Consider the following 24,982-nt stretch of genomic DNA (forward strand, 5'->3'; position numbering starts at 1 on the left):
GTAGTGTGGATGGGCTGTAGCACGTGCAGGATACGGTGGGCGATGGGCAGTGACCAGTTTTTGTCCAGAAGGCTGTGCGAATTCATTCATTTGTTCAGAAAGGGGGGGGGGCAAGGGTGATACGTGTTTTCTACCTTTCAGCCGCTCAGCGATGACTCAGTCGAGGCGCACGCTCTGCAGTGTTCTTCAAACGATTTTACGGAAACTATTCGGTAAAAAATGTCATCTTTGCTTTAGTTATAGAGCCATGTGTAATGTTCATGATGACGTGCCAGTCATTTCTGTAGTGATCATAGTTATTGTGATATTTACGTGAAAGTAACGCACTGCGAGAAATTCGGAATTGTACAATGAAAAGTAGAGGTCACTATGATTTTGTGTTTGGTGCACATTACATAATATGTTCTTGCATATGAAATTTAGTTAACATATTGAATTTTTCTTTAGACTTGGGTAGAGGTATCTATCTACCACCAATTGATCCGATATAGTGCGCTCATTTGCGATCGCGCTGAGCCAGTGGTAAAGCCAGAGTGAAATATCCACAAAATTCCTCATATTTCATAAACGGCTTGAGATATCGAAATGAGATTTTGGTAAATGTTGGCACTCAAAGAGGAGAATATTCTACTGTAAGGTTACTACGCAAAACTTTATTATCTACCATGTTATTCCATTAACTACCAATTTTTTCGATGGAAGAATGTAATTTTTAAGAGTCATCGATAATCGGTGAAATGAGAAATGCCATGGGTTTTGGAACGTAAGTGCAAACATTACACGATTTTTTGTACTCGAGATGTGGTTTTTCATTTGCTACTAACCTTAATTTTCCTCAGTTCCTCACTTGATAAACCATTGTTTCAGAATTCTCTAGCAGTTGCGTCTGCACAATAAATTAGTGAGATGAGACTGTGTAAATTCCAGCGTGTTTTGGCTATAGAAGCAAATTTTAAAATGGTGACCAGAGAAATGTGTAGGTTTTACTCAAAATTCGCCCTCATGACGCTTCCCTAAAATTTGCAAATGGTTAACAAGCCAGGGAAAAATAAATCACCTCATTTTCGGCAGTATTCGTTTTACAAACTAACGAAAGCAGAGGTGACAGTAGATAGTTTTGAATGGTCACCATGCAAGAGTTGGCGTGGAGGGGCCAGACTTAATATTCACAAAAGATGTGAGTGTAGGCTTCAGTTTAGAATGGCACTTCCACACCAGCGCTTGGCATTATCCTTACAACGCCTGTCCATAATCCCCACCACTAGCACTCTCCCCACACATGCTCTGCCGTCTGCGTATCTATGAGCCACTGCATTCTGCGCATAAAACGTAAGAATATTATCGGAGCCGAAAATACGCGGCTGAAGCTCCACGGGAAATAACATCCAATGAGCTAATAACAAACACAGCAGAATACACAGCGTAATGTTTATATCAGGATAGGTCTTACAATGAACAGACTACAGTCCTGAAGGCTTCCAGAAAGGCAATAGATTTAGATAATTTGGATTACAGCAAAGAAAACTGTAGTATGTAGCTATATAATATCATGAGGGTCATGCCTGTATGATTTCAGGTACTGGCGAATGAACTAGGAAATCTGTTTTTCTCGCCCCTAAGCATTCAAGTTGTTCTCGCTTTGGTATATTTAGGTGCAAAGGGCAACACAGCAAAGGAGTTAGAGACAAGATGGTCACAGACAATGGAATTAATGCCCTTATGCATCGGCTAAATGTGAGTACAAAGCGCCAGTTTAATTTTATTCCAAATTAAATGTGTGAAAATCAAGACCAGTTACCTGCTTTGGTACAGAATCAAACATTGCTGTCATGACAGATTGTGATTATTATTATTATTGTTATTTCTATGATTATTTATTGAGTGAATCATTTTTAGTGATGGTGTTGCTATAATAGCAGTGTACAACATTGTTCGTAAGTTGACTAAGTTTTCTTAGAACCTGAAAACCATTCTGCAAGATCTGTGCACAAATGCCCTGTGCAGATTCCACAAAACAAGGCTGCAATTTTAGATCCAGTATGCTCTTTGGCTTGGTGGTAAAGTACCTCTCTGGGAATCAAAACGTCTCGAGTTCGATACTCGGTTAAATATAGCATTTTTATCTGTCAGTTATCTCTTCTTTCATATCTGGCAACGTCTGTTGGTGTGAAAAACGTCGTTGGGAATACATGTTCAATTGCAGGACCTTCTATAACAGTCTTGGTAAATTAGTTAAAAGGCTGGAGGAAGGCAATGGCATGCCACCTCCAACAGGACCATGCCTAGTAAAACGCTGTGGTGTTCAAAACAATATTTGGATTGATGACAGCTTTACTTACTTTCTGCTCTTCAGTTCGTTTTTGCAGTTCGTTACCATGACTGAGACGATGTGTGCAGACTTCTGTTTTCATTTGGCTTTCAGGCCACTCTGTCTCATCCCTGTATTTTGTATTTGGTCATCGTCTCATTGCAGTTAGCTTGCAAATTGTTGGTGTTGAGACTAGTGATGCGTAATCGGAAAAGCCTTACTCAGCTATCTTGCTCAGTTATATGTTAGGTCGATTTCTAGGAACTGTTTGACTGGTTATCGTGATGCGGTTCCAGTGTTTATTATTATTGTTAATTCTTCCTTAAGGAGAGCGCTGGCATCCAATAAATTTTACGTCCCTTTTTTCTGTGTCTGTCTTCTTTCTTCCCATTAACTGCTCCTGTCATTTCTTTTTTTCTCTCTATGGACATTTGCCCAAATTCATGTTGTCTTATACACTCCTGGAAATTGAAATAAGAACACCGTGAATTCATTGTCCCAGGAAGGGGAAACTTTATTGACACATTCCTGGGGTCAGATACATCACATGATCACACTGACAGAACCACAGGCACATAGACACAGGCAACAGAGCATGCACAATGTCGGCACTAGTACAGTGTATATCCACCTTTCTCAGCAATGCAGGCGGCTATTCTCCCATGGAGACGATCGTAGAGATGCTGGATGTAGTCCTGTGGAACGGCTTGCCATGCCATTTCCACCTGGCGCCTCAGTTGGACCAGCTTTCGTGCTGGACGTGCAGACCGCGTGAGACGACGCTTCATCCACTCACAAACATGCTCAATGGGGGACAGATCCGGAGATCTTGCTGGCCAGGGTAGTTGACTTACACCTTCTAGAGCACGTTGGGTGGCACGGGATACATGCGGACGTGCATTGTCCTGTTGGAACAGCAAGTTCCCTTGCCGGTCTAGGAATGGTAGAACGATGGGTTCGATGACGGTTTGGATGTACCGTGCACTATTCAGTGTCCCCTCGACGATCACCAGAGGTGTACGGCCAGTGTAGGAGATCGCTCCCCACACCATGATGCCGGGTGTTGGCCCTGTGTGCCTCGGTCGTATGCAGTCCTGATTGTGGCGCTTACCTGCACGGCGCCAAACACGCATACGAACATCATTGGCACCAAGGCAGAAGCGACTCTCATCGCTGAAGACGACACGTCTCCATTCGTCCCTCCATTCACGCCTGTCACGACACCACTGGAGGCGGGCTGCACGATGTTGGGGCGTGAGCGGAAGACGGCCTAACGGTGTGCGGGACCATAGCCCAGCTTCATGGAGACGGTTGCGAATGGTCCTCGCCGATACCCCAGGAGCAACAGTGTCCCTAATTTGCTGGGAAGTGGCGGTGCGGTCCCCTACGGCACTGTGTAGGATCCTACGGTCTTGGCGTGCATCCGTGCGTCGCTGCGGTCCGGTCCCAGGTCGACGGGCACGTGCACCTTCCGCCGACCACTGGCGACAACATCGATGTACTGTGGAGACCTCACGCCCCACGTGTTGAGCAATTCGGCGGTACGTCCACCCGGCCTCCCGCATGCCCACTATACGCCCTCGCTCAAAGTCCGTCAACTGCACATACGGTTCACGTCCACGCTGTCGCGGCATGCTACCAGTGTTAAGGACTGCGATGGAGCTCCGTATGCCACGGCAAAGTGGCTGACACTGACGGCGGCGGTGCACAAATGCTGCGCAGCTAGCGCCATTCGACGGCCAACTCCGCGGTTCCTGGTGTGTCCGCTGTGCCGTGCGTGTGATCATTGCTTGTACAGCCCTCTCGCAGTGTCCGGAGCAAGTATGGTGGGTCTGACACACCGGTGTCAATGTGTTCTTTTTTCCATTTCCAGGAGTGTATTTGCTCTGTATCTTTTCCTGTATCTCATGTCTTCCGTGGAAACGTTTAGTTTCTTGAGGTGTTCCATGGTTTCTTTTATCCAGTTGGCTTTCTTGCTACTAGCTGCCATTACGTTAAAAATATTGTTGGTCAATCTGTTTCCGCTATTTGTCCTCAGAACTTTGTCGCTCTGTTCCTGATCTTGTCTCAAATTGTCTCTGTCTGTTCGTAAAGTTCTTTCGCTCGGCTCTTTATGCGAATCCCATTCTTTTGTACTGGCCCGTAGATATTTTTCAGTATTTTCCTCTCATCCTTTTCTGGCTCTTAGATTTTCGCTCTTTCTTTGATTGCACATTGGACTTTTTAGTTTATTTCCCGTGCTTGCAGAAAATATTAATGAATTAAGGAAGGGTCCGCCTTGCTGCAAGTACACAAAATTATTGTTTTAACACCCAAACTTTACCGCCATAGTTGTAGCATCCTCAGTGGCTTTCTCTTTTTTATTCTCCTGACATACATATACATAGGTTAGGAAATATGTTACATCAGATTGTGTTGTTATTTAAATTATACATGCGCTTTACCTTTTATTTTACATGTTGCATGTCGTGTGGCTGCCAACCAAAATCAGCCAACGGTCAAAATTAGTACAACATGTCATCTGCAAACATGGGAGATGTTAGGAAGTCCTCTGCATTGAATTTTTGCCTATAAACCAATCTTTAAAATCTTTAGCCTTAACATTGCAGTACTTGACAAGTCCTGAACGCTGAACAGTTTGTTTCTGTGCGCTAAACGTGGTTTTTTGAAGCTAGGCTGAGCTATGGACGTCGGGAAAACATTTAGTGAAGTTTAGTATGAGGAACTATTTCGTGTAGTTTGTTATTCATCTATTATGTTTCGCGTTTTGCCAGTGTGTATTCACACTTTCTCCTGCTCGTTTGTGAATACTGTGTCTCGCTATGTTGCTACGGCCAATACAAAGGACACCATCACGAATTTCACACTTGTGCCTACTACTTCATCTCAGAATATCACTTGCATCCTACGTTGTCAGGTATTCGTTGGGTATATTCTAATCTTTTTCTTCATCGGCTGTTTTTACTGTCTATAGCTCCCTCTAGTACCATGGACGTTATTCCATGATGTCTTAATAAACGACCTATCATCCTGTCTCTTCTTTTAGTCAGTGTTCTCCATATTCTCCTTTCATAGCCGATTCTACTGAGAACCTCCTCATTCCTTATCTTATGAGTCCACCTAATTTTCACCATCATTCTACACTGAAGCATAAAGAAACTGATACAGGCATGCGTATTCAAATACAGAGATATGTAAACTTGCAGAATACGGCGCTTTGGTCGGGAACGCCTATATAAGACAATAAGTGTCTGGCGCAGTTGTCAGATCGGTTACTGCTGCTACAATGGCAGATTATCAAGATGTAAGTGAGTTTGAACATGGTGTTGTAATGGACGAACGAGCGATGGAACATAGCATCTCTGAGGTAGCGGTGAAGTGGGGATTTTCCCAAACGACCATTTCACGAGCGTACACCGTGAATATCAGGAATCAGGTAAAACATCAAATCTTCTACATAGCTGCGGCCGGAAAAAGATCCTGCAAGAACGGGACCAACGACGACTAAAGAAAATCGCTCAGCATGATAGAAGTGCAACTCTTCCGCAAGTTGCTGCAGATTCCCAGTGTCAGGGCGCTAACCATTCAACGAAACATCATCGATATTGGTCTCCGGAGCCGTATGGAGACAACCTCATGAATCAATGGACCCTGCATGTCAGCAGGGGAATGTTAAAGCTGGTGGAGGCTCTTAAAGGTGTAGGGCTTGTGCAGTTGGTGTGATATGGGGCGCCTGATACATCTAGATACGACTGTGGTAGGTGACATCCTGTCTGATCACCTGCATCCATTCATGTCCATTATGCATTCCGACGGACTTGGAGAATTCCAGCAGGACAATGCGACCCCCCACACGTCCAGAATTGCTATACAGTGGCTCCAGAAACACTCTTCCGAGTTACACATTTCCTCTATCCACCAAACTCCCCAAAGATAAACATTATTGAACGTATCTGTGATGCCTTGCAGTGTGCTCTTCAGTGCTGTTGCAGCACTTCTGCGTGCTCGCGGGGGCCCTGCGCGATATTAGGCAGGTGTACCAGTTTCTTTGGCGCTTGAATTATATCACCATATCTCAAACCCTTCGATTCTATTTTTCCTGTTGTTCACAGTCCGTGTTTCACTACCATACGGTGCTAGTCCAAAAGTAATTTCTCAGGTATTTCTTCCTCAAATTTGGGCCCTTGTTTCATACTAGTAGACTTCTTTTGCCCAGAAATGCCCTCTTCGCTTGTACTGGTATACTTTTTATGTCCTCCTTGCTTCTGTCACCATGTGTTATTTTGCTTCCAAGGTAGCGGTGTTTCTTCAGTTCGTCTGCTTGATGGTCCCCACTTACATTGTCATGTTTCTCACTAACCTCATTTCTGTAACTCCTCCCCTTTACTTTCGTCTTTCTTGGGTTTAATGCGTATCTACATTCTGTGCTCAGTAGACTCTTCATTCAGTTTAGTATGTCACGTCATTTTTGATCTCCTTCACTGAGGATGATAATGTCACGAGAAAGTCTTATCACTGATGTTTAATTTCATTTCTGATTCCATCTTTTATATCCCTCATGTCTTCTTCGATGTACAGATTAAACAGTATGGGAGAGGGACTGCACCTCTATCTTACACGCAACTTAAATCGGGCACTCTTCTTCTTGTCCTTTCACTCTCATGATTCTATCTTGCTTCTTGTACATATTATATATTACGCGCCTTTCCCTATAGCTTCTTCCAATTTTTCTTAGAATGTCGAACATCTTTTGCCATTTTATACTGTCCGAGGATTTTTCTATGTCGATAAAGCTTATTGTCGTTTCCGTGTTTTCGTAAGTAGTGCTTCGATTACCAACCGCAACGTTATGACTGTCTCTATTTTATATTCTGAAAGTCATTCCGATAGTCATCTGATAACAACTCTACTTTTTTCCGTGCTTCTGTAATAGACTGGTAATATGCCGAAATGAATCGCGACGAAATAAAGCGCTAGATCTCAAAAAAGACCATTTTGCTCCCTCGCGTAGAGCATCAAAGTTCCATTCAGGAACCTCCCTGTTCTACAATCATCTCACATGGTATTTTATTTAGACTGCAGGAACAAAAGTTAGCAACGGGCCGTGTCACCAACAGTCTGCTCAGACAATAAATAAATAAATAAATAACAATAAACCTTGCGATGAAAAGAAAGACGCCATGAGAAATTTATTTTTACTATATAGAAATTATGAGAACAATCAACACTATTGACGTCATCAGTAGCTGTTAATAATTTATTCACAGATCAAAGTCAACACAGGTTCCGATATTTTGCATCCAAGTTCCTATCGTTGTTATAGCAATAGCCATAGTTTGCATACAGTTATTAGGATGCCTAAATAAGTTTTACTTATTAATACTCAGTAATTTGTTTTTATAGTACTAAAGTGCAAAGTTTTCTGCCAGGAATCGGAAAATGTATTACTTGACATCGCCAACAAAATATATCTTCTGCATGGTTTCGAAATCAAGAAGGAATTCCGGCAAACGGCTGACAGGTTCTTAGCTGGAGTCGAGCAGCTCAACTTTGGTGATTTAGAGCATTCCAGGAAAACAATTAATGACTGCATTGAGGATAAAACTCATGGAAGGATAAAAGATGTAATTGGAAAAGGTAATAGAGCTTTTTTAAACTGTAATTTTCTAAATTATTTTTTTTATACATATCTGATTAAATGGAGATGATAAAGACCTAACTGTGCCTGTCACCTAACAGCCAAAAGAAAATTAAGTCAGTCATTATCAGATATTTTATAGTTTCATTGCTACATTATTCCGCGCAGGCGTAATTTCCTCAAAGTAGACACTCGTTTTCCTGCAGTAGTTAAAGCTTCTAAACTGAGTGTTGCAACGAGTGAAACGTAAGTACTAGTTTTAAACCAGACTTGTTGAAACTCTAAGTAAGTCATCATTAGAATGTGCAGTATTAAACTCTAAGCGAGGAAAGGATTGTAACCCCATCCCAACCTCTGGCGGCCTGTACTGAGCTACAAATCCATGTCCCGCCCCTCATAAAAATTGCTAAGCCCTTAACTTGTCACGCTAACATCTACCTATGTTTCAACATTGAGCCATATTTAGATCTTCTAGTAGGAAGACATATCAACAGAATTCAGAAATCCATTATTGTTCCTACACCAAAGAAGGTAGCAACTGTAAAATGTAAACAGTACCGAAATATCAGCCTAATATCACATGCATAAAAAGCTTTAAAAAAATCTGAAGAGAATTGCAGAGAAGATGAAGGATATGCTGAGTGAAGATCAGTTTGATTTGAGAAGGGGATTAGGAACAAGAGAAACGATTCTGGCATCGAGACTCATTATCGACAAGCAATTACAGTAAATTAAACCAACTTATATTGCCCTTGTAGATCTGGAAAAGGCATTTGATAACGTTATCTGGCAAGAGATTGTCAGAGAGCTGAGGAAAAGTGGGATGAATTACAAAGACATCCGTGTGATACTCAGTTTCTATAAGAATGAGATGGCACTGATTAGGAACTGTCACCAGGGAAATGAAGCAAATATTAGAAAAGGGGTAAGACAAGGATGTGCTCTTTCTCCCCTTATATTCAACGCTTACATCCAGGAAGCTATAGACCAAGTTCGAAAAACTACTGAGGTGGGGGTCAAAATTAATGGGCTGAAGACAGACATGCTACGTTATGCAGATGATATTGATACAGTCAGGGAAACCAAAGAAGAACTAGAGGAAGTCCTCAGAACTATGGAAATGATTCTATGCAATCAGTATGGAATGAGAATAAACATGAAAAAGACTGAATTCACAGTATGTAGCACAGAAGCAGAATATGAACCTCTGAGAATGAGAATTGGAAGAGAGGAGCTGGAAGTAATAGAGGAATTTACCTACCTGGAAAGTAAAATCACTAAGGATGGCAGAAGCCGGAAAGAAATTGTAAGCAGAACAGTATAGGCCAAAACTGCATTTAATCTGAGGAGGAACTTACTCACCAGCAAGAACATCAGTCTGAAAATGAGGAAACGTATCACGAAAGATTTCGGTTGAGGCCCTTGACGGATGTGAAACTTTGACAATGGTAAGAGAAGAGAGACGACGTCTAGAGGCCCAGGAAATGTTGTGCTATAGAAGGATGATGAAGATCAGCCGGAGAGTCAAAGTAACAAATGAAGAGGTGCTTAGAAGAGTACAGGAAACCAGATCTCTGTGCAGGCACATCCAAACAAGAAGAGACAAACTTACAGGGCACCTACTAAGACACAACAACATCATTGGAACAATAGCAGAAGGAGCTATTGAGGGAAGGAATCGGCGAGGACGACGAAGGATATAATACATTCAACAGATCATGAATGATGCTGGATGTAACACGTGCGTGGAAATGAAGAAGAAGTCAGACAGAAGAGAGGAATGACGCTTTGCTGCAAACCAACCTCAGGTTTGAACACAAAAAGAAGAAGAAGAAGTAGTGTCTCAGATCAACAACTCACGTAAATATACACTACTGGCCATTGAAATTGGTACACCACGAAGCTGACGTGCTACAGACGCGAAATTTAACCGACACGAAGAAGATGCTGTGATATGCAAATGGTTAGCTTTTCAGAGCATTCACACAAGGTTGGCGCCGGTGGCGACACCCACAACGTGCTGACATGTGGAAAGTTTCCAACCGATTTCTCATACACAAACAGCAGTTGACCGGCGTTGCCTGGCGAAACGTTGTTGTGATGCCTCGTGTAAGGAGGAGAAACGTGTACCATCACGTTCCTGACTTTGATAAAGGTTGGATTGCAGCCTATGGCGATTGCGGTTTATCGTATCGCGACATTTCTGCTGGCGTTGGTCGAGATCCAATGACTGTTAGCAGAATATGGAATCAATGGGTTCAGGAAGGTAATACGGAACGCCGTGCTGGATCCCAAAGGCCACGTATCACTAGCAGTCGAGATGACACGCATCTTATCCGCATGGCTGTAACGCATCGTGCAGCCACGTCGCGGTCCCTGAGTCAACAGATGGGGACGTTTGCAAGACAACAACGAACAGTTCGACGAAGTTTGCAGCAGCATGGACTATGAGATCGGAGACCATGGCTACGGTTACCCTTGACGCTGCATCACAGACAGGAGCGCCTGCGATGGTGTACTCAACGACCAATCTGGGTGCACGAATGGCAAAACGTCATATTTTCGAATGAATCCAGGTTCTGTTTACAGCATCATGATGGTCGCATCCGTGTTTGGCGACATTGCGGTGAACGCACATTTGAAGCGTGTATTCATCATCGCCATACTGGCGTACCACCCGGCGTGATGGTTTGGGGTGCCATTGGTTACACGTCTCGGTCACCTCTTGCTCGCATTTACTGCACTTTGAACAGTGGACGTTACATTTCACATGTGTTACGACCCGTGGCTCTACTCTTCATTCGATCAGTGCGAAACCCTACATTTGAGCAGGATAATGCACGACCGCATGTTGCAGGTCCTGTACGGGTCTTTCTGGATACAGAAAATGTTCGACTGTTCCCCTGGCCAGCACCTTCTCCAGATCTTTCACCAATTGAAAAGGTCTGGTCAATGGTGGCCGAGCAACTGGCTCGTCACAATACACTAGTCACTACTCTCTGCTCCCAGGAGCAAATATAGACTCAGATCGACAATATAGTAGTGATGAAGAGTAGGCTGAAGTTCAAGACATTAGTCAGGAAGAATCAATACGCAAAGAAGTGGGATACGGAAGTTCTAAGGAATGACGAGATACGTTTGAAGTTCTCTAACGCTATAGATACAGCAATAAGGAATAGCGCAGTAGGCAGTACAGTTGAAGAGGAATGGACATCTCTAAAAAGGGCCATCACAGAAGTTGGGAAGGAAAATATAGGTACAAAGAAGGTAGCTGCGAAGAAACCATGGGTAACAGAAGAAATACCTCAGTTTATTGATGAAAGGAGGAAGTACAAACATGTTCCGGGAAAATCAGGAATACAGAACTACAAGTCGCTGAGGAATGAAATAAATAGGAAGTGCAGGGAAGCTAAGACGAAATGGCTGCAGGAAAAATGTGAAGACATCGAAAAAGATATGATTGTCGGAAAGACAGGCTCAGCATACAGGAAAGTCAAAACAACCTTTGGTGACATTAAAAGCAACGGTGGTAACATTAACAGTGCAATGGGAATTTCACTGTTAAATGCGGAGGAGAGAGCAGATAGGTGGAAAGAATACATTGAAAGCCTCTATGAGGGTGAAGATTTGTCTGATGTGATAGAAGAAGAAACAGGAGTCGATTTAGAAGAGACAGGGGATCCAGTATTAGAATCGGAATTTAAAAGAGCTTTGGAGGACTTACGGTCAAATAAGGCAGAAGGGATAGATAACATTCCATCAGAATTTCTAAAATCATTAGGGGAAGTGGCAACAAAACGACTATTCACGTTGGTGTGTAGAATATATGAGACTGGCGACATACCATCTGACTTTCGGAAAAGCATCATCCACACAATTCCGAAGAGGGCAAGAGCTGACAAGTGCGAGAATTATCGCACAATCAGCTTAACAGCTCATGCATCGAAGCTGCGTACAAGAACGATATACAGAAGAATGGAAAAGAAAATTGAGAATGCGTTAGGTGACGATCAGTTTGGCTTTAGGAAAAGTAAAGGCACGAGAGAGCCAATTCTGACGTTACGGCTAATAATGGAAGCAAGGCTAAAGAAAAATCAAGACACGTTCATAGGATTTGTCGACCTGGAAAAAGCGCTCGACAATATAAAATGGTGCAAGTTGTTCAAGATTCTGAAAAAAGTAGGGGTAAGCTATAGGGAGAGACGGGTCATATACAACATGTACAACAACCAAGAGGGAATAATAAGAGTGGACGATCAAGAACGAAGTGCTCGTATTAAGAAGGGAGTAAGACAAGGCTGTAGCCTTTCGCCCCTACTCTTCAATCTGTGCATCGAGGAAGCAATGATGGAAATAAAAGAAAGGTTCAGGAGTGGAATTAAAATACAAGGTGAAAGGATATCAATGATACGATTCGCTGATGACATTGCTATCCTGAGTGAAAGTGAAGAAGAATTAAATGATCTGCTGGTTGGAATGAACACTCTAATGAGTACACAGTATGGTCTGAGAGTAAATCGGAGAAAGACGAAGGTAATGAGAAGTAGTAGAAATGAGAACAGCGAGAAACTTAACATCAGGATTGATGGTCACGAAGTTAATAAAGTTAAGGAATTCTGCTACCTAGGCAGTAAAATAACCAATAACGGACGGAGCAAGGAGGAACATCAAAAGCAGACTCGCTATAGCAAAAAAGGCATTTCTGGCCAAGAGAAGTCTACTAATATCAAATACCGGCCTTAATTTGAGGAAGAAATTTCTGAGGATGTACGTCTGGAGTACAGCATTGTATGGTAATGAAACATGGACTGTGGGAAAACCGGAACAGAAGAGAATCGAAGCGTTTGAGATGTGGTGCTATAGACGAATGTTGAAAATATGTGGACTGATAAGGTAAGGAATGAGGAGGTTCTTCGCAGAATCAGAGAGGAAAGGAATATGTGGAAAACACTGATAAGGATAAGGGACAGGACGATAGGACATATGCTAAGACAGGAGGGAGTGACTTCCATGGTACTAGAGGGAGCTGTAGAGAGCAAAAACTGTAGAGGAAGACAGAGATTAGAATACGTCAAGCAAATAATTGAGGACGTAGGTTGCAAGTGCTACTCTGAGATGAAGAGGTTGGCACAGGAAAGGAATTCGTGGGGGGCCGCATCAAACCAGTCAGTAGACTGATGACAAAAAAAAAAACTCTCGATGAACTGTGGTATCGAGTTGAAGCTGCGTGGGCAGCTGTACCTATACACACCATCCAAGCTCTGTTTGACTCAATGCCCAGGCGTATCAAGCCAGAGGTGGTTGTTCTGGGTACTGATTTCTCAGGATCTATGCACCAAAATTGCGTGAATATGTAATCACACGTCAGTTGTAGTATAATATATTTGTCCAATGAATACCCGTTTATGATCTGCATTTCTTCTTGGTGTAGCAATTTTAATGTCCAGTAGTGTACTTACTTTGTGGTCATTAATTTGTCCAGGTTCGCATGTCGACGCCGTTGTTTGATGTTTGAGGTGCTGTTGACATTCAGTGCAAGATAAAAAAAAATATTGCACGACTTCAATATGAAGTCCTCAGTGCTACTGTTTGACACTGCTGAATAGAAGATGCCCTGTGTCATCTGAAACTGTCGCCTCCAGCTGACTTAATTCACAGAAAAGTTCTGCCAGAACTTCCCATTTTTAGTAGAGGCAGCTTCTCATATTGTGTTAACTGGTGACGTAATTCTTAAGGGGTCTACTAAGCCCTTCGTCAGAATACCTTGTTTTGTATCCCGCCTGGGAGGCGGCGCGTGGGTAAGAAACAGGATCAGGAGAAGGTACCAATCTCCCGGTACTGCAAATACGGTTTGAGCACCTTTACTAGTGGATAAACATATGCAAACATATTACATAACTTGCAAGGTGGTGAGAAGATGAAGCGATGTTCCCTGGCTGTCTGCACCTGATGAAAAAGGGAGAATCTGTAGCGATGCTCGTAGAGCTCTCCAGCGCTGGCTAGAGGGCGCTGTTGTCGGTGTGTGTCGTAGTGCCAACCTAAGCAGTGGCATCGTAGCCATCGATACCACACCTTGTATACCAAATTATCATTTAAACAATTTCTCTCGTTCCATATTGAGTGAATTGTCTGGTGGCAGCGACTAGAGGAAATATGACACCGGCGACTTCTTTCACCAGCCATGAGTTCCGTTCACCCCTCTGTCTGACTGGAAGCTCATGTAGTCTCTCTGGCACTTTATCATATTCACTTTTTTTATGGAGTTGTGGGGAAATGTAGGACTGTGTTGATTACGTGCACTGTATTTAACAGTATTTATTAACCACAACATACCTTGAACATACAATAAATATCATGTGGCATAGACAATTAAAATATAGCCCGAATGAATGTCTCGGTGTGCAGCGTAGTGTTCAATGTTATGAAGCTTCCTCGCATCTTAAGACTGAGTGCCGGACCAACAAACGAACTCGGGGCCTTTGCCTATCGCAATTGAATGCTCTACCAACTGAGATATTCATGTTCGACACCAGACCCGTCCTCAAAGCTATACTTCTGCCAGTACCTCGTCTCCTACCTTCTAAACTCCACAGAATTTCTCCTGCGTTAAGTTGCTGGCCTAGCACCCCTGGAAGAAAGTATATTCTTGAGACATGGCTTAGCCTTAGCCTGGGGGGCGTTTTGGAATGAATTTCTCATTCTGTAGCGGCGTTCTAATCTGCCAGGAAGATCAATATTAGGCCATACTCCGGAGGAAAAATTGAGAAATTCGTTCTTGAAACATCCTGCAGGATGTGGCTAAGCCATGTCTCCGCAACGTACTTTGCTCCACAAGTGCTACTACCGCAAGTTGCGCAGTAGAACTTCTGTGAATATGGATAGTATGAGAAGAGGTACTGGCGAAAGTAAAGGAAAGTAAATCTGAGACGACGAGTCCTGAGTCGTGCTTGGGTAGCTCAGTTGGTAGAACACTTGCACACATAAGACTAAGGTCCAGAGTTCGAGTCTCTGACTGGCCACGAAATTTGCTCTTGTTGCTATTTTTCGTCATCAGACTTCTGACTGGTTTGATGCGCTCCACCACGAATTCCTCCCCTGTGCCAACCTCTTCATCTCAGAGTAGCACTTGCTACCTGCGTTCCCAATTGTTTGCTGGATGTATTCCTATCTCCCCCCCCCCCCCCCCATGAACCATTGACCTTGCCGTTGGTGGGGAGGCTTGCGTGCCTCAGCGATACAGATGGGCGTACCGTAGGTGCAACCACAACGGAGGGTATCTGTTGAGAGGCCAGACAAACGTGTGGTTCCTGAAGAGGGGCAGCAGCCTTTTCAGTAGTTGCAGGGGCAACAGTCTGGATGATTGACTGATCTGGCCTCGTTACACTAACCAAAACTGCCTTGCTGTGCTGGTACTGCGAACAGCTGAAAGCAAGGGGAAACTACAGCCGTAATTTTCCCAAGGGCATGCAGCTTTACTGTATGATTAATAGTCCCCTATTCGGATCTCCGGGCGGGGACTACTCAAGAGGACGTCGTTATCAGGAGAAAGAAAACTGGCGTTCTACGGATCGGGGCGTGGAATGTCAGATCCCTTAAACGGGCAGGTAGGTTAGAAAATTTAAAAAGGGAAATGGATAGGTTAAAGTTAGATATAGTGGGAATTAGTGAAGTTCGGTGGCAGGAGGAACAAGACTTCTGGTCAGGTGACTACAAGGTTATAAGCACAAAATCAAATAGGGGTAATGCAGGAGTAGGTTTAATAATGAATAGGAAAATAGGAATGCGGGTAAGCTACTACAAACAGCATAGTGAACGCATTATTGTGGCCAAGATAGACACAAAGCCCATGCCTACTACAGTAGTACAAGTTTATATGCCAACTAGTTCTGCAGATGATGAAGAAATTGATGAAATCTATTATGAGATAAAAGAAATTATTCGGGTAGTGAAGGGAGACGAAAATTTAATAGTCATGGGTGACTCGAATTCGTCAGTAGGAAAAGGGAGAGAAGGAAACATAGTAGGTGAATATGGATTGGGGGGAAGAAATGAAAGAGGAAGCCTCCTGGTAGAATGTTGCACAGAGCATAACTTAATCATAGCTAACTCTTGGTTCAAGAATCATAAAAGAAGGTTGTATACATGGAAGAATCTTGGAGATACTAAAAGGTATCAGATAGATTACATAATGGTAACACAGAGATTAGGAATCAAGTTTTAAATTGTAAGACATTTCCAGGGGCAGTTGTGGACTCCGACCACAATCTATTGGTTATGAAATGTAGATTAAAACTGAAGAAACTACAAAAAGGTGCTAAATTAAGGAGATGGGACCTCGATAGACTGAAAGAACCAGAGGTCGTAGAGTGTTTCAGGGAGAGCATAAGGGAACAATTGACAGGAATGGGAGAAAGAAATGCAGTAGAAGAAGAATGGGTAGTTTTGAGGGATTAAGTAGTGAAGGCAGCAGACCATCAAGTAGGTAAAAAGGCGAGGGCTAGTAGAAATCCTTGGGTAACAGAAGAAATATTGAATTTAATTGATGAAAGGAGAAAATATAAAAATGCTGTAAATGAAGCAGGCAAAAAAGAATACAAATGTCTCAAAAATGAGATCGACAAGAAGTGCAAAATCGCTAAGCAGAAATGGCTAGAGGACAAATGTAACGATGTAGAGGCTTATCTCACTAGGGGTAAGACAGATACTGCCTACAGGAAAATTAAAGAGACCTTTGGAGGAAGAGAACCACTTGTATGGATATCAAGACCTCAGATGGAAACACAGTTCTAAGCAATGAAGGGAAGGCGGAAAGGTGGAAGGAGTATATAGAGGGTATATACATGGGCGATGTACTTGAGGACAATATTATGGAAATGGAAGAGGATGTAGATGAAAACGAAATGGGAGATAGGATACTGCGTGAAGAGTTTGACAGAGCACTGAAAGACCTGAGTCGAAACAAGGCTCCGGAAGTAGACAACATTCCATTAGAACTACTGACAGCCTTGGGAGAGCCAGTCATGACAAAACTCTACCATCTGGTGAGTAAGATGTATGAGACAGGCGAAATACCCTCAGACTTCAGGAAGAATATAATAATTCCAATCCTAAAGAAAGCAGGTGTTGACAGATGTAAAAATTATCGAACTATCAGTTTAATAAGTCACAGCTGCAAAATACTAACGCGAATTCTTTACAGACGATTGGAAAAACTGGTAGAAGCGGACCTCGGGGAAGATCAGTTTGGATTCCGTAGAAATGTTGGAACACGTGAGGCAATACTTACGACTTATCTTAGAAGAAAGATTAAGAAAAGGCAAACCTACGTTTCTAGCATTTGTAGACTTAGAGAATGTTTTGACAATGTTGACTGGAATACTCTCTTTCAAATTCTGAAGGTGGCAGGGGTAAAATACAGGGAGCGTAAGGCTATTTACAATTTGTACAGAAACCAGATGGCAGTTATGAGTCGAGGGGCATGAAAGGGAAGCAGTGGTTGGGAAGGGAGTGAGACAGGGTTGTAGCCTCTCCCCGATGTTATTCAATCTGTATGTTGAACAAGCAGTAAAGGAAACAAAAGGAAAATTCGGAGTATGTATTAAAATTCATGGAGAACAAATAAAAACTTTGAGGTTCGCCGATGACATTGTAATTCTGTCAGAGACAGCAAAGCACTTGGAAGAGCAGTTGAACGGAATGGAGAGTGTCTTGAAAGGAGGATATAAGATGAACATCAACAAAAACAAAACGATGATAATGGAATGCAGTCAAATTAAATCGGGTGATGCTGAGGGAATTAGATTAGGAAATGAGACACTTAAAGTAGTAAAGGAGTTTTGCTATTTGGGGAGCAAAATAACTCATCATGGTCGAAGTAGAGAGGATATAAAATGTAGACTGGCAATGGCAAGGAAATCGTTTCTGAAGAAGAGAAATTTGTTAACATCGAGCATAGATTTAAGTGTCAGGAAGTCGTTTCTGAAAGTATTTGTATGGAGTGTAGCCTTGTATGGAAGTGAAACATGGACGATAACTAGTTTGGACAAGAAGAGAATAGAAGCTTTCGAAATGTGGTGCTACAGAAGAATGCTGAAGATTAGATGGGTAGATCACATAACTAATGAGGAGGTATTGAATAGAATTTTGGAGAAGAGGAGTTTGTAGCACAACTTGACAAGAAGAAGAGACCGGTTGGTAGGACATGTTTTGAGGCATCAAGGGATCACAAATTTAGCGTTGGAGCGCAGCGTGGAGGGTAAATATCGTAGAGGGAGACCAAGAAATGAATACACTAAGCAGATTCAGAAGGATGTTGGTTGCAGTGAGTACTGGGAGATGAAGAAGCTTGCACAGGAGAGAGTAGCATGGAGAGCTGCATCAAATCAGTCTCAGGACTGAAGACCACAACAACAACAACATTGCTATCTCTGTCTTCCTCTACAGCTTTTGCCCTCTACAGCTCCCTCTAGTATCATGGAAGTCATTGCCTCATGTCTTAACAGATGTCCTATCGTCCTGTCCCTCCTCATTATTAGTGTTTTCCACATGTTCCTTCCCTCTCCGCTTCTGCGCAGAACCTCCTCATTGATTACCTTATCATTCCATCTAATTTTCCAAAATCAAAATGTCTCTGAGCACTATGGGACTTAACTTCTGAGGTTATAAGTCCCCTAGAACTTAAAACCACATAAACCTAACTAACCTGAGGACATCACACACATCCATGCCCGAGGCAGGAGTCGAACGTGCGACAGTAGCGGTCGCGCGGTTACAGACTGTAGCGCCTAGAACCGCTCGGCCACCCTGACAGGCCCTAATTTTCCACATTGGTCTGTAGCACAACATTTGAAATGCTTCGATTCTCTTCTGTTCCGGTTTTCCCACAGTCCATGTTTCACTACCACACAATGCTGCACTCCAGATGTACATTCTCAGAAATTTCTTTCTTAAACTAAGGCCGATATTTGATATCAGTACACTTCTGTTGGCCAGGAACGATCTTTTTTTAAATTGCTAGTCTGCTACTGATGTCCTCCTTCCTCCGTCCGTCATTGGTTATTTTACTGTCTAGGTAGCAGAATTCCTTATCTTCATCTTCTTCGTGAGCATCAATCCTGATGTTAAGTTTCTCGCTGTTCTCATTTCTACTACTTCTCATTACTTTAGTCTTTCTTAGATTTACTCTCAATTCATACTGTGTACTCATTAGACTGTTCATTCTGTTCAGCAGATCATCCAATTCTTCTTCACTTTCACTGAAGATAGCAATGTCATCAGCGAATAGTATCATTGATATCCTCTCACCATGAATTTTTATTCTACTCTTCAATCTTTCTTTCATTTCCATCATTGCTTCCTCGATGTACAGATTGAACAATTTGCATTCTACAGTAACTGTTCTAGTAACTGAACTGCCTCTAAAATCCTTTGACAGCAACATTGACAGCAGCTACCTTTGCAAATGGTGAAAACACCCGGCGAGGGGTGCAAAGAACGGTCGCGCTGGAATCCACCCACATTCGCTAACACTTGCAAGTCGATCTCCAGAGAAAACCGGTGCCCTCGCCCAGATGCAGTTATGGCCACGACCTGGCTGTTGCCTTTCAGTTCAGTTCTGGCCCACGACTTCGGGGCCACTTCGCGTGTCCTGGCCGCCCGGTGGCGGAGACATCCCACCGACCGTTGCAAATCTCGCACGGACGCGCCACGCGCTTCCGTGAATCGCGCACCATGTAGCGCGCTCGCTCTCCACAAAGCAGTTCTTGCATTCTGGAAATATTCACCTAGTAACGGGGGATTGTACCGTCACAGGGTGCGTCGTGGGTCGTGGTTGGACAGCTCAGTCGGTAGAGTATTTGCCACTGTCAGGAAGTTTCAATGAGGATCCAGTCATATTGACGAAGGATAGATGTAATGCTCATGTGATCCTGGCCCAGTAGGGCATTAAGTGCCTCTCACAGCCGGTGCCCGAGCAGCCGAGTGTTGTTACTGTTGTGGTCTTCAGTCCAAAAACTGCTTTGATGCAGCTCTCCGTGCTGCTCTATCCTGTCCAAGCTTCTTCCTGTTTTACTAACTACAGCAACCTGCATCCCTCTGAATCTGCTTACAGTATTCATCTCTTGGTCTCACTCAACGACTTTTCCCCCCACGCTCCGCTCCAGTACTAAACTGGTGGTCCCTTGATGCCTCAGAATGTGCTCCACCAACCGATCCCGCCTTTTAGTCGCGTTGTACCAAAAGTTTCTCTTCTCTCTAAATCTAGTCAGTACCTCCTCGTTAGTTACGTGACATACCCATTTGATCTTCAGAATTCTATAGCACCACTTTTCAAAAGCTTTTTTTCTCTTCTTGTGTAAATTGTTTATAATTCATGTTTCACTTTCATACAAGGCTACACTCCATACAAATACTTTCAGAAAATACTTCATAACACTTCGATGATAGCAAATTTCTCTTCTTCAGAAACGCTTTTCGTGCCATTAACATCCTCTGTACTTCAGTCGTCGTCAGATAATTTGCTGCTCAAAGAACAATATTCATCTACTTGTTTAAGTGTATCCTTTCCTAATCTAATTCCTTCAGTATCGCCTGATTCAATTAGACTACATTCCATTATCCTCGTTTTGCTTTTGTTGATGTTCATCTTATATCCTCCTTTCAAGATACTGTCCATTCTGTTCAGCTGCTCTTGCAAGTCCTTTGGTGTTTCTGACAGGATTACTATTTCATCAGGAAACCTCAAAGTTTTTATTTCTTTTCCCTGGACTTTAATTCCTATTCCAAATTTTGTTTTGTTTCCTTTACTGCTTGCTCAATATACAGATTGAATAGCATCGGGGAGTGGCTACAACCATGTCTCACTCCCTTCCCAACCACTGCTTCCCTTTTATGCCCCTCGACTCTTATAACTGCCATCTGGTTTCTGTACTGAGCACTGTGGGACTTAATATCTAAGGTCATCAGTCCCCTAGAACTTAGAACTACTTAAACGTAACTAACCTAAGGACATCACACACATCCATGCCCAAGGCAGGATTCAAACCTGCGACCGTAGCGGTCGCGCGGTTCCAGACTGAAGCCCGTAGAAGCGTTCGACCACACCGGCCGGCTAGGTTTGCCTTTCCTTCATCTAACTTCTATGAGAAGTCGGAGGGTCAGAATTGACTCGCGTGTTCCTACATTTGTCCGGAATCCAAACTGATCTTCACAAGGTCGGCTTCTGCTAGTTTCTTCTGCACAGGATTCATTTTAGTGTTTTGCAGCTGTGACTTATTAAACTGATAGTTCGGTAATTTTCAAACCTGTTGGCTCCTGTTTTCTTTGGAATTGGAATTATTACATTCTTCAGACGAGCACTGAAAGTTTATTTGGTGAGATTCGGCTAGCAGTGCTTTTCCGTTTAGTAGTTCAGGGGTGCAGTGTTTGCAAACGTTGTGGAGTTAATCGTTTCGGTAACTGATGACCGCATTTAGTTATTTGATTAGTAGGATGCACTACGCATCTGTGAACAGTATTTGTTCTTCTGAGTTCACTTTTCATTGGCACTTTCCGATATGCTCTTCGCTTGACCATTGGCAATATACATTTCGCAATCCTAAAATAAGGTCGGAATTAAACATAATTGTGTCTTTAACTTTACATTCATTGGTATCTTGTTGGACTTTTTCCACTTGAATGAATATTAAGGAAAATAAATAACATCTTCTACAAGCGCACACTTTTAATCACCAGTTAGATGCCTCTCTTAACTAAAATTTGGTGTCGTGTAGCTGACCTGTTTATTTCCTAAACGACTATTAACTTTTAACGTGGGCCTACCCTGTTCAGTTTAGATTGCGCGTCTTGTTCATTACCTCTCAAAAGTAAATTCGCATGATTGTATGTGGAGCTTCACTCCGTTTTCCGATTACGGGGACTTTAATTTTGCATCTCAGGCTTATGCACTAGTACAACCAAAACGATACCACTTCACACTTACCGTCGCAGATTCGCTTAGAAAAGCTTCTAAGTTACATAAGCCTTCAGTTTTTTTCTTATACTGAAATGCTCTGCAGTATTGTATTTCTTCTACTGAGGTAGAACGTATTAAAATACGAAATGTAATGCCACGTTCGCTCCTGCTAAATGCATCTCACTTCCAAAATTTTCATAGCATCACTAATCCTTTCCTCTGTGGCGTACAAGAAGACAGGACGAACTCAGTTCGCAAAACGAAGGACTATGAAAAGTTCGCAAAGCGATAATTCCGCAGAAGATGGTGAACTTAAGTGTCATTGAGCCGGCAACCTTACAATTCTTGCATAGTGTGACATGTTAAATACGCCTTCACAGTAATGCAATTGAAGTGTTCTCTCCCGACAACTTTTTCGCCGCAGAAATACCAGTGGTGTGGGAAGAATTAAGATCTCGAGTAAAAATGTCACGTGGCAGAGAGAGAACATAAAAAGCAGGAATTGTTTTTCGTATTTATCACGTAAGAGTCGTTCCATATGCATTATATTTTGTAAAATAACCACTGTAGCTTTTGTTGTAATCCTGTATATTATAAGAAAAGTAAAAATCTTTTTCCGTTTTGTACATCTGCTGGTTCGCTTTCACAGACACTTTGGATGCTTACACACTCATGGTGATCGTCAACACGATTTACTTTAAGGGTGAATGGCATAGGGTAGGCCTGCACCTTTCCATTTTTTCCATTTACCATCCGGAACGACGGAAGATGTTGACATGATGTTCGTCGAGGAGTATTTCTCGTATGCTGATGTAAATGAAGTAAATTCGCAGGCTCTTATGCTTCCCTACAAGGTAACTCATAATTCTTTGAGTTTTATTCCTTCACATAACTTTAGGAATGAGAGGCACTACTCGTGAAACTTAAGTAATAAGAAGTTCCGTAAGTATGTTAAAGGACAGTATTGCTTCAAATTAAAAATGGATAGGCTTTCACGGCTGGTGTCAGTCACATTAAAATCTTCCTGAGTCTACTATCGCGTCATCCTATAAAATACTAAAAATGTTAAAACGTTAAAACGTTAAAACAAGAGACGGTTCGCCGTGTTGCATCGTCTGTCCTGTGCGTCCCGAGGAATACCACTGCAACACGGCCGAAAAATCACTTATTTTAGTGTTTCAATATTTTAAGTGTTTTATGACTTTACAGTACATCCAGAAAGATTTTAATAAGGTTACAGGGAAAGTTCTAGTTGCCTTCTTACATTAACATCCCAAGTTGCGTAGCATTGCATGAACGTTGTTATAGCTCTAATGGACCAGTCCTTCAATTTTAAATTCCAAACTATTTTTTTGCCATGTTACAAATAAAAACACACACTGTAAATACATATTTCAATAACATAATCAGTTTTTTTTCCTTTTGCAGAGTTGTCGGCTGAATATGATGATATTGCTGCCAAAGAAAGGGAACGGTTTGCAAGACCTTGAGAGAAATCTTGACAGATTTGATCCCATGCAACTTGTGAAGAGAATGACCAGTAGGAAAGTCGAAGTGCATTTGCCGAAATTCAAAATGGACTATTCCAAGTCTTTAAACGAGACTCTGATAACAGTGCGTTCAACATTTTCAAACTTTATATTACGCAAGACAAAATTCTAGAATAACACTTAATGCAAATTGGGGCTTTACGTCACAAAATCTTTCTAAATGTTTTGTACCGCCCTCGACCAGTAGAGCTGAAACATACGGGGATACAGGCGCTCCCGACGAGGTGGTGTAAGGGCGTCGCATTCAGTGGAGATTATGTTGAAAAATAGGATTTTGTAGCCAAGAGAATGGGGAATAATATATTTTGTTGGAATTCTGAATAGAACCAACCTGGTCTTAGAAAAAAAATGTTGCACACTTACTTAACGCCCCTTGTAAACTTGATATCCGGACGGGAGCTTCAGCCACCATCCTTCCCAATAAGATCCGTTTTCCCACTGGGTCACCTCCCTCGGTAATTCTCTTGGACTGAAACTGCAGTGATAAGGTGGCATCCTGCTGAATGTACGCCCACGTTTTCTTTGGTGTACGTGTAGTCGAATGGTGTACCATATAATCGTGCCTGATAATCAGTTTCATATCCAGGGAACTGTGGTTATTGGTGAGATATGAGTACCATAATCTTCATATTTTTAAGATTATCATATACTTCTACGATGTAACGTTGAAGTCAATTCATCACCACCCTACTTCGGTTTACTATGGTAGTTCCGTGTTTCAGTATCTCCGTGACTCTCTCCCATGGATCAAACAAAGCTGTGACCATTCGTTCTGCCCTTATTTATATACTTCAAAATCCACTGCTAGTCCTGTTTTTTATGGCTCCCGCGCACTTCAGCAGTATTCTCTTAAGGGTGACACGAGTGATCTCTATTACGACCGAACCTATACGATCGTTCCATTCACGTTCCTACATATTGTGACACCCTTATATTAAAAGTAATTGACCGATTACAATTGGGACTCATTAATACTGCACCCATAGCACACTACATTTTTTATCGTTTTGTGTAGAGTGCACTTTTACATTTATGAACATTTAAAGCTACTTGCCAATCTTTGCAGTCCTGCGAAATGTTACTCGTATTAAGTTGTAACTGAATATTTGTACAGCTTTCATCAGGCGCTACTTCATTAAAAACAACTTCGTCATATGCAAAACAGTCTAAGATTGCTCCATTGCTATTGTCTGTCAGGACATTTGTATAAAATAGGAACAGAAAGAATCGCAACACACTTCTCTGTAGCAAGCCTGAATTTTCTTCCACATCCGTCGATAATCCTACATCCGAGATAAAATGTTGTGCCATCCCTACCAACAAATTCTCAGTCCAGTTTCGTTTGGTAACCAATTAATCATAGTTCAGATAACAAACGTAGGTGTGGTACTGAGTTAAATCCTTTCTAGAAGACACGAAGTATTGCATCTGCCTCGCTACCTTGATCCGTGGCTTTCACAATGTCATGTGGTAAATGCTGAATTGCGATTCGCATGAGCGACTCTTTGTAATGGATAATCGGTAATCAATGCTGC

General features: G+C 42.4%; 1 protein-coding gene across 1 annotated transcript; it reads left to right on the forward strand.

Annotated features, from left to right (window-relative positions):
* Window positions 1-1,688: 1,688 nt before the first annotated feature.
* On the forward strand, window positions 1,689-23,505 carry LOC126335462 (serine protease inhibitor 3/4-like). The gene is made up of 3 exons (XM_049998764.1): window positions 1,689-1,734; window positions 7,738-7,945; window positions 23,326-23,505. The coding sequence occupies exons 1-3, from the start codon at window positions 1,690-1,692 to the stop codon at window positions 23,385-23,387; spliced, it is 315 nt and encodes a 104-aa protein (XP_049854721.1). The 5' UTR covers window position 1,689; the 3' UTR covers window positions 23,388-23,505.
* The last annotated feature ends 1,477 nt before the right edge of the window (window positions 23,506-24,982 follow it).

The sequence above is a fragment of the Schistocerca gregaria genome, chromosome 2, assembly GCF_023897955.1.
Source record: "Schistocerca gregaria isolate iqSchGreg1 chromosome 2, iqSchGreg1.2, whole genome shotgun sequence".
Lineage (NCBI taxonomy): Eukaryota > Metazoa > Arthropoda > Insecta > Orthoptera > Acrididae > Schistocerca > Schistocerca gregaria.